This window comes from Mya arenaria, chromosome 4 (genome assembly GCF_026914265.1).
Source record: "Mya arenaria isolate MELC-2E11 chromosome 4, ASM2691426v1".
Lineage (NCBI taxonomy): Eukaryota > Metazoa > Mollusca > Bivalvia > Myida > Myidae > Mya > Mya arenaria.
Genome location: NC_069125.1, coordinates 3,089,087 through 3,105,956, shown reverse-complemented (window position 1 = coordinate 3,105,956; position 16,870 = coordinate 3,089,087). Strand labels below are relative to the sequence as shown.

General features: G+C 35.3%; 1 protein-coding gene across 3 annotated transcripts in view; it reads right to left on the bottom strand.

Annotated features, from left to right (window-relative positions):
- The window catches only part of LOC128230363 (MAP kinase-activating death domain protein-like), an 87,096-nt gene that overhangs the window by 51,272 nt on the left and 18,954 nt on the right, over window positions 1-16,870 (bottom strand). For all 3 annotated transcript variants that reach the window (XM_052942567.1, XM_052942568.1, XM_052942569.1), the window contains exons 7-11: window positions 5,567-5,653; window positions 5,131-5,301; window positions 3,773-3,931; window positions 2,490-2,706; window positions 767-877 (exon numbers count right to left, since the gene is read on the bottom strand). In XM_052942567.1, the coding sequence (XP_052798527.1) occupies window positions 767-877; window positions 2,490-2,706; window positions 3,773-3,931; window positions 5,131-5,301; window positions 5,567-5,653 (745 nt within the window). The remainder of the gene's footprint in view (window positions 1-766; window positions 878-2,489; window positions 2,707-3,772; window positions 3,932-5,130; window positions 5,302-5,566; window positions 5,654-16,870) is intronic.

Genomic DNA, 16,870 nt, shown 5'->3' with positions numbered 1-16,870 from the left:
AAACGTTTTGAGAACTTTTTTATGTTTTGCCTTGGAAATTGAGCCAAATTTTTAGAAAATGCATGGAAACCAGTGATATAAGACTGCTGACAAAAAATTAGATCTAAGATTTTCATATATATGTTTTAAAATTTGATGTTTTCTTTTTTTCTCTTTAAAGTGTTAGTAATGATTTTTGAATGAAAATATGAAAATCTGATATTTTCTCTGCAGTCTTATAAATTTACTGGTTGTTAGATATTTATGCAAAAATCAGCTCATGCCAAGACAAAAAATAAAAAAGTGATCAAAACGATAAATATGTGAGAGTGCAGCGCTTAAAGTAAGTAAGGGCTATTCCAGAAAACATATAACCCACAGGGGGCTTCAAGGCAATTATTTTCTTAGTATATGAGTGGGTGTCTTTTTTCACTAATTTGGACCCCAAAAGAATTTGCTTCTGTGGGTGGGTGGTATAATTCAAAAGCGCCTTTCCCCCGGGGGTTTTATGTTTAAATGGAATTGCCCTAATGCGTTTTTTCACTATCTCATACATATAGGAACTAGTCATCAAGGCTTCTAGGAGCGAGTTAGCATCAAAAAGAGAGGACCAACAGAACTTCAACAAATTTTGGGTTAACTTAATCAAAAGATGATTACGATAGATGAAACATAAAGCCTCATACAAACACTTCTAATAAATCTATCAAGGGAGGTGAAATTTTTATCATGATAAACAAAATAATTCTTCACAAGAAATAGAAATTAAATAAATACTTCTACTTACAAGGTGTATCACCGTCAATCTCACTGTTGACCATATCTGTCACAAAATCGCTCAATGACGAATATGATGAAGAAGTAGACTCCGCCCCATCGCTGTCACTGCCACTCTCATCTGAAGTGAAATAAGCAATATTTCTTTACTTCTGCCTGGGTTTAATTGGAAAGATACTGTTATTTGTCTGGTATAAAGTCACTCAATAAAGGGTGGATAGGGCATTGCAGATTTCCTCCCATCACTGCCACTGCCTCATCTTAATGTGGTCAAGGAATTATAAATATATGGGGCGTATCACACAAGTGGTCACTTATTATATGGAATCTATTAAAATAATATTCTAAAATTTATAAAAACAAGCCTTTAAATGCACTCTTTTGACAGTCAATATGTTTGACCAATATTGTAATATATGAGGACAATTCAAAAAAGATGTTGACTTTCCTAATAACTAATGAAGAATTGGACGTCTTCTCACAATATTTGGTGAGAATTTAACTTATGGTGTTCTTTGAAAGAATCTACAAGACAAATCAACTAAATGCATTTACTTTTTGGTGTTTTGATTATTATCTTAACAAAAAGCTAACACCGACTGCATGGTTTGATAAGAGGTTGTGTGTAAATGTTTTAGTGATTAACATTAATTAGTATTACAATATAAATAGCTTCAATTATTTCAGATTTGATTACTCATTACGGCTGTCCAGTTCAATTTGACAACTGATAATGAAAATTGTCCGATTATCCACCACTACTTGAAACACTCCTTACCAGCAACCCAACTTAAATGTGTTGTGAAACATTTGTAGGTGACATTAATGCTACCACTGTAACAGCTTGTATATATGACCTTCACCCCATAGAGTGCATTCATCCATATAGCATATTCTTCTTGCACTGTATTGAACAGTTTTTTTCGTCATTTGTTATACGTTAATTCACATGCTGCTACATCAGGTTAAAACTGCCCTCAGTAACTCCATATTCATATTAAACAAAAATGCTCATGTTAACGTGCAGATGTTTGTCCAAGGTTATTATGTTACTAGTAGATCTCCCTCTTTTGGTTCAACTGTTATGAACATTTATATCAGCATAGTTGTGCCTCATGTTTGTTCTAATATCAGAATGGAAACCTTCAGTTTCTCTTGCTGTGGGTTTGTTGTGGATAATTTCAAAGCAGTGAATACAGTAACTATTTCTTATTGTAGCCATGTACTTTCTACAGAAACATTATTATTTATAACACAATTTATATCTGGCTTCAACCTTAATATCTGGTTGATGTAGAGAGTTCGTAGTTAGTATAGCAGATAATACCTCTTACATACCATAGTCGTGTTGTTTTTTCTCTCTGCCTCTGTATTACTCTAGAGAAATGTCTGTATCCTAATTACATAACACTCCCCAGGGAATATATAGCCATATTTAGGTATAACATTAACAGGTTTACTCGGGTTTTTTTTTTTAAATAAACTAGAAACCACCACCTATCTGTTGGATTTTTGTCACTGATGACAGCTGAGGCAGAGCTCAGTGCCGCACTTGCTAAACGCAACTGGTCAAATCCTTTGAGCTAAACGCATTGATACACTCACCAGCTGGATTCTCGTCACTAGCGACCTCGGATGCCGAGCTCAGCGCAGTGCCAAAGGAAGGAGTATCATCATTAATGCTAAATGCAACTAGTCAAATCTATTTTAACTAAACACAATCATTGGCCCACCTGTTGGATTTTCGTCACTAGCCACCTCGGATGCAGAGCTCAATGCAGCGCCAAGGGAGGAGTTATCATCGTACACATTGAATAAAATTGGCTGGAGCTGGCTTGCATACCACTTCGGCTTGTCTCCGATCAGTAGGGGGTCAAATACAGAGGTCTGCACACGGAGAAATGCAACATTCTGCGGGCATAATGCCCATTCAGCAAAAAACTCTACTGCCTGCAAATGGATGATATGAAAGTTTATGTAATGGAATAGAAGAAAATTGCTTTCATGACAAATAAAAAAAATTGTTTGGTTCGGGATAATTGTTAAATGTATCAAAACAATCTTGAAAAATGTAGTTTGTTTTGTAATAAATTTATTCAAGATAGTTGAGATAATTGTTTAATTTGTAAAAGCTGCAAAAGCACTTAATGTTTTACCCATCTTGGAAAAGTGACTTCAAGCAGTATTGAGTCTGACACTAAAAGAGACTGAAATGACATTTATGATGTCTGGGGAATTAATCAAACGACCTGCAATAATTTGTGACATTTATGTGCCAACAGAAGAATTTTTAAAGCTGAATATTTTATTTCCAATATTGTGCCCATTGTTCAGAACTTTTTTAAAGTTCACAACATTGTTAACATCATTGCTAAATTTTAAAGCTGCACTCTCACAGATATACCATTTTACCAACTTTTTTCAATTTTTGTCGTGGAAAGAGCAAATTTTTGCGTAAATATCTGCAAACCAATGATAAAAGATTGCTGACAAAAGATCAGATCACAGATTATTATATTTCCGTTTGAAAATTAATGTTTTATGGCTTAAACTGTTACTAACTGCTTAAGAAAAGTGCATAAACAATCAATTTCTAAACTTAAAAAACTTAAAAATCTGCGATCTAATTTTTTGTCAGCAGTCTTATATAACTGGTTTTCATGGATTTTCGCAAAAAATGGCTCGTTCCAAGACAAAAAATAAAAAAAGTTGTCAAAATGTTCAAGCTTTAAGTATTTACTGAAAGTTTCATGAACACAAGGACAAACAGCACAATACAAACCAATTATATGTAATGCTAATTAATTACATTAATTGAAAGCCATTTGAGCTGTTGACAGTTGTTGAAATTAACATAAGTGTAAAAGCTATTCCAGTTTAAGTTAAAAAGTTGGAATTTTTAAAGGCAAGCTTAATACAATTTCTTAAGCCAAGCATTAAGGTAAGAATTTAGTGTTGTTCATCAAAAAGCCTTATTTTGAGGACTGTTTATTATATCATCAATTTCAAATATTACCTGTGTCCTTGACAGACGGACAGTGAAGTGGGACTTGACAGGGCGCGATTTGAGGAAACTGTACATCTGGAATGCCACAACAGCCCGCGGATACAGACGCAGGGTACGGGTATGTTCGGTGAAGTTACCCAAGGTGTTTGCAGAGTTGAAAAACCGAACCTGAAAATGAGAGAATGATTTTAGCGGTGATTTATGGTCTAGTGTTTACACGCTTGACTGTCAATCCAGGGGTCGCAGGTTTGAGTTCCCGCCGCACTACTAAAACAAAAGATAATACTGGCTCCAATTTTGACATTTTTCTGCTGCGTCTTATCTTATATATTAAGGGTTTTTACCCGTTTTGTTTTTTTCAACTATTTTTTTGCCTGCGTCTTATCTATGCTAGCGTCCTATACATGATCTAATACGGTAATCATCTTCAGGGAGGGATGTTAAATGGCGGTCCTGTGTGACAGTACTATTCACTGGAGCATGTTAAAGAACCAGAGTAGCTCTAACCAGGGTTACAATCTGTTCGTGCTCTTTTCTCCAAACACATAAAATGACTAACAATCTTATTGGAGCAGAATTGCAGAATGGGCCTTGTTTGAGTGTGCGTATAAATAAGCTTACATTCGCATGGGAGAATGGTTAAACCTTGAATTCTTGACGGATAGGGAATACATTCATTCGAAAAGCAACATGTCTGAAATTCCACCACAGCCTGCAAGGTACAGTGAAGGGTACTTGTATTTTTAGTGAACTAACCAAAAGTTTTAGAAATGAAGGGTCTAAAAAAAAGAGAGAATTATGAAATCTTAAAAGAGAGTACATTGTTTATTAAAAAAAAACTATATTTCTGGAAAGGCTATTCAAGCTTGGGGTAGATGCAGTGAACGTGTGAGTTCTGTAAAGGATGTCTGGGGAGTTGAAAACCAAACCTTAAAATAGAACATACAAGTGTTTTATTTACACATCTCAAATGCTACCTCAGGTCTTCATTCAAGTCTTTGACATGCTCTGTAAAGTTTCCCAGGGTGTTCGGCATGTTAAAAAACACACCTAAAAAAAATTTAAGGTAGCAAAACTTCAGAAAGGCCAATTTAGCCCTGTAGGAAGATCTGTATGCAGAGAACACCTCATTTCAAAAACATCCATCATTAATTATTAAAAACCTTCACTCATGACCCACATCCCATTATCAATGTTTAATTAATTAACATCAAACACACAAATGTAAAGGTGAAGACATTTTATATCACCTCATTATTCCTTTACCATAGCAACCGTCGCAGCTATATGACCAAAATAACTTTGAAGACATGAAATTAAGGTGATCAAATCTTTGTAAAAAATTAAGTAAAAAATTATTATGTTACCATAGCAACTCTAGTAGCGATATCCACGGAGTCCACATCATTCCCGTAAATGAGAGGGTTAAATCCTGTGTTGTTGGAGAAACTTTCACGACGTTTCCACATATCCGGATTCTGGGCCAGAACGTCAAGATTTTTTATCGGCTGCGGAGTCATACTCATACTAGTTAACGCCTGAAATATGATTCATACATATCTAAGTTGTTCTCAATGTAATTGCTGTTCAGTTTCTAAGTCATACTGAAAGAATTTTAAGCCATAGTAACAACTCAATTTTGAAAACATTGCTAAAAAGTATTTTGTTTCTAAATAAACCAAGCATTTTGATTTTCATTACTATCACAGTACTTCCAGTTTTTGCAAAAGACAATCAGGCCTCTTGTCCAAAAAAATCAAAAATATATCTTTCGGTCATAAAAGGCTGAAAACACAGTTTTACCTGTTTAAGGTGGTTTCTCAGAGCACTGCCCTCTGGCTCTGGCATGGGTGGTAACTCATTGTTTCCTGGCTGGGATGGCGGAGTTATCTGCAATGGATTATTTATATTTTTTTATATACTTTATAATAAGATGTGTTCATGAAACAAGTGGCATTATGTGAAAATCAGAAAAGCTCTTTTGTGCAGTTCAATCTTCACAGTTGAAAAAGGGACATAACTAAACTTTCATCCAGAGTTATTGGACTTAAAAATGAATAATAATGACAATAACAACACAAAGTCTTTTTTTCTATCCATCTTCTATTAATGTCAAACCCTGCTAGGGATGTAGACATTCACTGAATGGACAGCAGCATTGAAATCACAGAGTGAGATTCAAGACGTTGTGGGTGCAACACCCGAAGCTCTTGAAAAACTCTTGCAACTTTAAAATGCCTGATGTAAAGCACCCATACGTTGGGGACAATTATCCTGGGTTTTTAGACAATACTCAGTTCTCCCTGAGTTCCCAGTTAAATGCCTAGCGCTAGGCAAGGGAACTAACTGTACAATTTTTAATGTCTTCTGAAAGTTAAGGTTCCAAAAGAATCACTTTTTAACTATCAGTGGGCAGAAACATTTGAATTTATTGACTATTTTCTTAAAATCAGAACAGCAAAAATGAAATACAGATTTGAATAAACCTTTAAAAACCACAGCCCCTATTTCCCAACATGGATGTCTTTTATTTTTCTTCTCGTTTCATGAAACTGAGGGCGCTAATTACTTGTATTATTCACAAAACAATGAAAATCCACAAAAAGAGGGTGAAATATAACAAACTCAAACAGCTTAATGTATAAAAACGGAGATAACAACAAGTTTTAATCATCATTAAAGCTCCCAACTGGAATAGAACCTCCACCATCCATCAATGCTGATACTGTTTTCAACATTGGGTAGAAAATGGTTCAAAATATCTAAGAGCCCTCGTAAATCTCGATACAGTTTCATGTCAGGGGAAAGCTAAAACAGAATGTTATCTTAAGAGATTATCCCATACAATACATCAGCTTTTCCTTGTATAGCAATAAATGTTCTCTACATCAGAAAAAACTAAATAAACAGGGAAGATAAAGTCGGTTGACATGCGAGGTTATTTGTATCCCTTTGAAATTGTTGACTGCAATGTACCTTTATGAAAGCTTTAAGAAAAGTGGTAACAATCAGATAATCCAACTAGTATTACCTTTATTTCAAACCTAAATATTTGTCCATTTAAATAACAAGACTTTTAGCTTTATCGTGGTATTGCGAAAGTAGATTTGTGTATGGGCAAAATTTATCTGCAACAGGATGTAAATGACCGTTGTTTTTTTTACTCTTTGTAACATTCCCGCTTAATTATACTATGGCTGGATATTCGCAAGGCTGTACATCATCTTCGAAAAACAGACAAACCTAATGTCACTATCTTACAAATCTAAAACTTTAACAGAATTAATAGACAGCATTTGTTCACATCAACATCTAAAATATTATTTTCTGCGTTTAAGTGAAACGAATTAGAAGAAAATTATTTCCCCTTGTAATGGAACATTACCGCCAGGTGGCGTTTTATACGCACGAGTAGTTCATAGGCAGGAGTATTTCGTGCGTATATGAATGAAAAGGCATTCAGCGCTGGGAAGCCGATACGCTCACATCGATGAAATTGATTGTTAAATTTTACAAGCAAATGTTTAAGGTGAAAGTTTTCTGTTATTATGCAATTTCATCATATGAATGATCTTTTTATTCTCACTTGTATACATAGCATTGTAATTGAAAATTGTATATTTTGATATAGTATGTGACATGAATCATATAAATGATATGCATTTTATACCCAATTGTTAAGGAGCTTATGGGTGATGAGGCTCGACATCTAGTGGTACGAGACAAATCCTGTAAATCTGGATGACAAACGGGCAGAGGTTTCTGAGTTTTCCCCAGAAGGAGGGTTTTATCTCAGTTTTTCCTCGGCCAGTCGACCATGTCTGTAAGCTCCATTTTTGTCAGGCATGTTGTTAATAAGACATACTTTAGTCATGTTGCAAGTTCATGCTGTATGTGTAAATCGGTTTCCCAAATCGCTTCACTGAGACTTCCAAAATAATACCTTGAAAAGTATTGATTTTGTTGTTTTCTATAGGATAGGAGGTTTAATAGAATGGTATTAAGGGAAGAATGGATTCCAAATGAATTCTTCAAAGGTCTAATACAAATGTTTGAAAATGTTAGTCTGACATTAAAGCAATGTGTTTATTACTCCATTCTGACAGCAAGTTCTATTAATGTCATTATTGAAAGTACCTGATGAAATTTTATAAGACAAGGAAATTAAGAGCTAGAACAGTACATTACCCACTTTGCCCAAAGTGATTTCATATTAGAGCCTTCGAGGGAAATGGACATTTATGGCTCACAAATTAATTTTGTGTCTGGAAAAAGCTCCACGCTACAACTATTACATACTGGAAATAATTTTTCGTCTATCACAAAGTTCCGAGCCACAAAGATAAGTACTGGAAATGACTTTTATTGCTTATTCTCTAAATTACTATAATTATGCAGCACCTACACATTAGCGAAGCCATGCATAAGTTGGCTGACAAGAATTGTTTAAATTCTCATATTTCAGCAGGATATTCACTAAACATTAAATGCCTAGCTTGTCAATTTAAGGGAATGTCTCTTTTCCGCCTACTCGGAAATGTATGAAGTATAATATGACTAAATATAGGACTAAACTATGCAAATAAGCGCGTCTGAGGAAGTTTCAATCTTAGGGGCTCGTCTGGAGACAATCTTTTTGGATATCCAGAGTTGTTTGGTGATCAGCAGAAACTAGGGTTCAAATATCACAAGCAATAAATAACACAGTCTTGGACAGTCATAAATAGTAGCAGAATCCTTTTTATCCATGATCTCAGGGATGTGACTGATCTGGTAGCTGGAGGGCTGAAAATATTTCAGCAATGGGTTCTAGGGGTGCTCTTGGGGGTCAAAAGCACACAAACATAGAAGAAAAACTGACTTTTAAGAAGCGCTTTTGAGGGCTCTCCTGACTTCAAATGTGAAGCAAACTTGAATATCAACTCTTATAACCAAAAGCAACCAAAAAACTTATTTAATGAGCTAAAAAATATATATTTATTTTTTATTTTTATTTATTTTATTTTTTTTGGATGGGGGAGGGGGTGGATGGATGAGTCCCTGGGGCCATTAGATCTACAGACAAATCACATCCCTGGATCTTAGTTGTTAATTCATTATTTCTGAAATCTGTATAAACATTCACAAATAGCAACAGGCTTTATTATTTCTTTTTTCCACAACATTATGATTTGATGATTTATAATACTGGCACTGTTCAATTCATACAATTAGATATAAAAGAAAATAATGAAAAAATGACAGTTTTAAAGATCATTTCAATTTAATTATAAGCATACACAACAAGCAAGAAGCAAACATAACGAGCGTGAAGCATACAAAATGAGCTTTAAGCATAACAGGGTTTCCGTCAGCCCTTTATGGCTTGTCGGGCCCGACGTGCCTTCCGCTGGCAAGGCTAATTACCAACACGCGTTAATTATGCCGACATGCTTTAATCCGTGTAGCGACAATCCTTATCAAAAGAATCATCAGTTTTGACAATACACAATTTTGTTGCGATTGCAACAGTTGCAACGGTTGACTGACAGCCAGAAGGGGTGTCGGGATTATTACGGTATTTGTATCAGCCATTCAGGATTGACGACAGCATGAAGGCGTGTCGGTGAGGTTCAACAGTGCAATCAACCAAACTCCTCCTATTTTTTATCAAAATGGGAATGTGTGAAAAACACCACTGTCGTAATTGCGACTTTCATCCCTATAATCACCTATGAACGCAAAGTATACAATAAGTGTTAATTGATTTCGGTAACATAAATCATGTGTCGTTTTATTTTGTTTCTAAATCCAGAGTCCGTTTGTTAACCAATTATTAAATTGTAATTGAGAACCGTCTTAAGATATCTGTGTTATTATAAACAATGGTTATGCTATGTCGTCGTATGTAATTGAGTCGCGTTCCCGTCTTTAGTGTAAAGTTATATTTTGTGTTGCTTATTATTAAACTTTGATTATTTTATCGTTCTTTTAATTTATTTAGAAAAAAGATAAATAAATCTGAAAAAACACATTACATTCCCTTTAAGTTATTATTTAGCCGACCCGGCTTTAAAAATATTAGCTGTTGCAGCTTTAAATACGAATACACCCACGAGCAGTCGCTTTGCTCCGGGCTCTTTTGTGTTCCAGCATGCAGCGTGCTTTACACGTTTTGCTGTGACGTCAACGGTGTCAATAAAAATAATACCCGCACTAAACGAAACATGAGTCGATCGATATCGTCGGAAAACTTAAAAAATACCAATAATTAATGAAGAGAACCCATTAAACCTTTTCACAAATATGTTTAATGTTAATCGAACTTTAGTTGGTAATTCTAAATCATAGGAACATAACTGTAAACTTCTTTAAAATGCAGGAAATTGCACCATTTTGGATACGAAAATATAAAAAAAATCGACGTCAGGAGGGGACACCCCTCCCAAACCCTCCCCTTCCGACATGCCTTATGAAATTCCTGGCGGAAACCCTGAGCATACACAACAAAGCGCAAAGCTACACAATGAGTGCAAAGCATATATACAACGACCTCATAGCATAAACAAATTGTGAGCTTAAAGCAGACACAACAAGCTTTCAGCATACACAACAAGCACAAAGCATACACAACAAGCGTTAAGCAAACACAATGAGAGCAAAGCATATATATACAATGACCTCATAGCATAAACAAAGAGTGAGCTTGAAGCAAACACAACAAGCGCAAAGCATACACAACAAGCACAAATCAACGACCAGAAAGCATACACAACGAGCTTGAAGCAAACACAACGAGCGCGACAACAAGTGCGAAGCATACACAATTAAGGTGCACAAAGCATATAGTTTCAATCATAGGTGTAGTAACTTATTCAGTTTTGTAACAAATGATTGTCAAGCTCACCATTCGATAGGTAGAGTGAATATATAAAAATATTGTTGTTCTTATCTGCACGCTTATTTTGGCATGGTATAATTATACTGGTGGTGTTTGGATATGAGATTAAGAGCATATACATAACAATGCAAAGGAAACCTCCCATCAAAAATATTGTACAACATTGATTAAACTGTCATTTTATAGTATACGGGTCCGGAAATACTACTTTTTGTACAAAAAACTTTTTATCTGCTATCCAGAGTCGGTAATATAATAAAAGTCCTTGGAAAAATACTCATGCTATTGACGTATCTCAGATTTGTCACCTGATTTTAGAACCTTACTTAGACAAGATTTATACAATATATAAAAGAAAAAGTTGAGGGTTTTTTTCTGATAAGGAACAGAACATAATCTCATTATTTAAAAGTGACATGACTTCATAGTGGTACGAACTCACAGCTGAATGTGTCATACTAATGGCCAGAGCATTGGAAAAATAGGAATATGTCAGAAACAATACAGACGTGGGTGACGAAGACAATAACAGTAAAGAGTTTGTCCTTCCGCACTTTATTGATTACAAGTCTTGGGAACTAACTATGTGTCCATCTAATGATGTATTAATGAAGGCCTTGGTGAGAATATATATCATTTTCAGACACCTTTTACTTTATCAAGGGCTTTGATGGCTTTTAGGAAACCTTATAACAACCTGGAATATTCTGATTTCTTCTATTTTAAGTTTATATACAGATAGAAAGAAAATAAATTTCTGCTTTAATATTTTATGAACGCATGGTTAATATCAATTGCTTCAAGTCAAAACCTAAACCAGATTAAACTGTCTGGCAGTTTATTCAGTTGTGGCAATTATCTATTACAAATGATATAGCATCACAATGAAAATGAAACTTCATTTAAACTCGCTTATTTCACAATGATGCACATATTATTGTTTTGCCATATTAAAGAGGTGGGGGGTGTATTTAGGGGTGTGCACACAAATATGGTTTAGACAAACTGCACATTTATAACCAGATCCCAAACCCTGGGGAGAAATTTGTCAAAACCCATGGTATTTGGGACATAACAAGCGACAAAGAATTTCTGGGCACCTGGGGCCTCTGAGCTGACTGTTAAATTCCCACTGCATGTCTAAAGACTCCCCTGTATGCCTTACCCCATCAGGAGAATGGGGCTCTTCCCTTTCCAGAGCAAAAAATACTTGAAGGGCTTTAAGGCCAACTAACCAAAATCACGCGAGCCCTGCCAGCATTTGCACCATACCAAGATGAAAACCGTGTAAAACTTTTTTCTGGCTGGAAGAACATTTCATTCTTTGTAATGACTAATAAATTTCTGTCTCTTGTATATTTTCTGGTATTTCACATAAGAATACAGAAACTCTGGCACAATTTTTCTTAATCATCTGAACTTCTAAGAGATCATCCTTATTTGACATCTCAATTAATCCCTTTTATAACCAAACTGTTATTTCCAAATTGGGGAGGAAACCTGGGGAGAATAATTTCTCATTATATAACACAATATGTAGCCATAATTAAACTACAGAGCATCAGAAGAGAAAACCCAGAGCTTAATTCAGCAAGGAAATTGTAGGTTTGGTTGTACATCGAGAATTGAGAGAGGAATGGTTCTATCTGCTTCTAAGTTTAATGTCACAAATAGATTTCCTTGAGACTTAATTTCAACTATCAACTGTTTCTGAGTACTCTTTGCTGCCAACAACACACTGTCATATCACCTCTTGCCAATGAGAAAAATGCAAAGTTGTAAATAATAATTTGCCAGCTGATATACATAAAAAAATTATAACATAGAAATATTCCAAGTAGCACACTGTCCACCTATACTTTGCCAATTAGAATGAATTAATGCAGTCTTGTAAATTGCAAGCCAATATACATATAATGAAGCAATATGCAAACAATTACTATGTCCAGCCATCTCTTGCCAATGAGAAAATGCAATTATGCATATTCCAAAGCAATATATACATCTTACGTAGCAATATGCCGACTTATAACGACTTTTGCCAATGAGAAAAATAAAATGTTGCAAAATGCTAGCCGATATTCATTTTACGTAGCAATATGCCAACTTACTACCACTCTTGCCAATGATAAAAAATGAAATGTTGCCAAATACTAGCCCATATTCATCATTCGTAGCAATATGCCAACTTTAATAATCACTCTTGCCAATGAGCAATATGCAAGATTGAAAATTGCTGAGCAATATACAGGAAGCAATTTCACTGAATGATAAAGATCACGATCAATAACTGAACTCCTGGCAACCTCAATAATAATTCACTTATTCTTCACAGCAATATATAATTGCAAAGGTCCACAAACTCATACAGGCTTATATAGACAAACTCATACAGGCTTATATAGACAAACTCATACAGGCTTATATAGACAAACTCATACAGGCTTATATAGACAATATGTTAAAAATGTGGCTCTCAGAGAGTGGATCAAAATTTCAGACAAACAGGTCACTGCCAACATAACATTTTTTACCTGAAGGTAACCTTGACCTTTGACCTTTTGATCTCAAAATCAATAGGAGTCATCTAATAGTCATGAACAACTAGCATACCAAGTATGAAGTTCCTGGACCCAAAGGATCTTTAGTTATTGAGTGGAAACCGTTTCTTCACCTCAAGGTCACGTTGACCCTGATCTTTGACCTAGTGACCCCAAATTCAATAGGGGTCATCTACTAGTCATGACCAACTAGCATACCAAGTATGAAGTTCCTGGGTCTAAGAGTTCTATAGTTATTGGGCGGAAACGAAGTGTGACGTACTGACTGACTGACTGACAGACTGATGGACTGACTGACGGACAGGGCAAAAACAATATGTCTCCCCATGAATGGGGGAGACATAAAGATATTACACGCAAATGATTTTTACATGGAAGGTCACCACGACCTTGACTATTGACCTTGTTACCCCCAAAACAATTGGGATCATCTAGACATCATGACCAACCTCACTTCAAAGTTTGGTGAACCTAGATCAAAGCATTCTCCTGATATTGCACGGAAATATTTTTTTACATTAGAAGTCACAGCGACGTTGACCTTTGACCTTGTGACCCCCCAAAATATAGGAGTTTTCTAAACCTCATGATCAACCTCCCTACCAAGTTTGGTGAACCTAGGTCAAACCATTCTCAAGATATTGAGCGGAAATGTTTTTTACATTGGGGGTCGCCGCAACCTTGACCTTTAACCTAGTGACCCCAAAAACAATAGGGATCTTCTACACCTCATGACCAACCTCCCTACCAAGTTTGGTGAACCTAGGTCAAACCGTTCTCAAGATTTTGAGCAGAAATGTTTTTTATATTGGGGGTCGCCGCGACCTTGACCTTTGACCTAGTGACCCCAAAAACAATAGGGATCCTCTACACCTCACGACCAACCTCCCTACCAAGTTTGGTGATCCTAGGTCATGCGGTTTTCCAGTTATCGATCGGAAACGAAGTGTGACGTACGGACGGACTGACGGACTGACGGACTTCCGGACTGACAGACAGGGCAAAAACAATGTCTCCCCCAGAGAGGGGGAGACATAATTACATCATTTGAACAGCAACAATAATTTCATCTGAGTGCTGGACGATTTCTGTGTGTAGATACTGGGTGAGTACCTAAAAAGAAACACTTTCGGCACTATTTTTGAATATTTTTAGTAAGACTTGCACCACAACTACAAAATTTTCCAACAGCATACTAGGATTCAAGACCGATTGCTTGATATAAATGGCATTTTTCAAGTTACTACCAATCTGCATGAAAAGTTCTGCCATTTTTGTCAGTACCTTAATATGGAACAGTTTTAATTCGTTTTTTAATTTTATGTATTCTTTTAAAATTATTGCTAAATTAATAATTTATGTTATTTCCAGCTTATTTTTTTGGTAATTTTTGTCAGTAAAATATGATGATATCAGTAAAATACAAGCTGTACCGGTATGCTGTGATTGTGGCAAGCACAAAGTCTTTCCCCCACGTGCCATGTATTAACATTTGAACATGAACAACTTTAAATGGTAGCAGTATTTGAAATACTTACCGGAGAATCGTGTTCTTTGGAATTTGTATCTTACTAAAGACAAGCGTCTTTATTGATTAAAATTGTAAATAAACTGATCTCGATCGGAAAAACTCTTTTATAATGGGTGTTCCATATTTAGGTACTGTTCTGATTTAGGTACTCACCCAGTATAGTTATTTCTAATAATACAAAATTTGTTATTTTTCAATTATTAGTGACCTTGTGGCATTTATTGACATATTGGCCTTATTATAAGTTACAGTAAAAGAATGTCTTGAATAGCATTATTGACCTATATTGATCAGTAATGTCAGGAAATATCTACACAATATTCTCAGGTAGTACAATACCTTATAATTAGCATCCAATATGAACCTTAAGTGGCTTATTGATTGGGTAATTTCCATGAGGAAATGACCATATGACCGGTTGCCCATCAAACATTTATGACCATTCTTTAGCTTCAGAAGTATGATGCAATTTTGATACTGATCTCAAAAGATGTATTCATTGGAAATCATGCTCTTATATTGTTATAAAATCAAAGGCTGTGGAAGTCCCATGCTGAGGAATCACACCAACTTCAAAGGGGTTCTCACAATGGGTCACCACAGGTCTTGGCTATGAAATATTTTAGTATCTTTTCTGTCATAAAAATTCTTTCAAAATTAACATCACTTAATTGTTTGTTTACATCTGTTGTGACCTGTGGTGACCCGATGTGAGAATCCTGTTGTAAAGTCACCTTATTCTTCACCCTGAGTTCATCATGATTATATTCTAGTTTTCCACATACTGCATCAGCATATTGCATCATCTGTGATTTATTTTGCTGCTCTCCCATGTCCAATAGCCTCATTGTTTTCTCTGAGGATCCATCAAACAATCCCAGGCTGCTTATTTTTAATGTACAAAACCTTGTCTGAGACACTCTTTACTTTGCTTTGAAATATGCCCGTGCAAAAGATGCATTCCAGCAGATTTTAAAATGAATCACTGCATCGATCATACAGAATGATTGATTATAATATGAGGATTGTTGGTTTCTTTTCTTGTGTCCATGGACTCAAATCACATCTTAGTCTCATCCTGGGGTATCGATTGGCCATTTTCTTTTTAAAAACTTCACAACCAATTAACTATATTGTATAAAAGCTTCATTTCAGAATTGCACATTTCAATGATAAATTGACAAGATATTCTATTCATTAATACATCATAAAGCAGGCCTGTGGCCTTGGCATATATAGAACAGCAGTTCTCGACCAGATTATACAAAGCAAGTATGAAACGATATTTAGCATAGTTTAAACTTATTTTAAAATTTTACAACGATTGTCCAACAAATTATAACAAGATTATATTAATCCCTCATGTTACGAGAGAGGGTGGTATAGTTTTGTGGTGGGGGACTTGAGTACTTGGAGATCCCATTTGTTCTGCAAGGTGACCTGTGACAAACCTAACTCACATGCACACAGACTGAGGGAATCAAACCCAGGTCGCCTAGGTGAGAAGCCTGAGTGGGCTTACAACTGCACTAACTAGACAACCAGTTATTTGATGACAGCGTTATACTGATTATTGACTGCTGATGTATTTTACAGGACCATTATATCATTTAGTCTGGTAAAAATTCATTAGACACTTTAATATATATAACACTATAATGATATTATTTGTTCTTGTTTAAAAAAAATATGATGATCATTAAACAATTCCATTTATTTCCTGCAAACAAAATCCCTCAAGGCTAAAACTAATCTGAGAACAGAGTACCTTTCACAAAACAAATCAACAAATCTGTTCGAAATTGAGGAAAAATGATAGCCAATTAGTGAAGATTATTTGATAATGAGAATACAATTGGTGATATGACAAGGCTAATGAGAAATTAATAGAGGGAAAAATTCAGCACAAAAAATTTGGTATTTTTCAAGCAGTTCATAAAAGGTTTGCTAGTGAAACGATCATCTGACATTGCATTATTGCATATTTAATTTACATTAAGGTATCAATTTATCCTGAGGAGGGATTTTGCCAATCACTTGCCATACACATTAAAAGTATCAATCTCGTATCAAAGCTTATGTTACATTGCAATAAGATGAGAAAAGGAAAGAATACAGAATAAAGCATTCAGAAT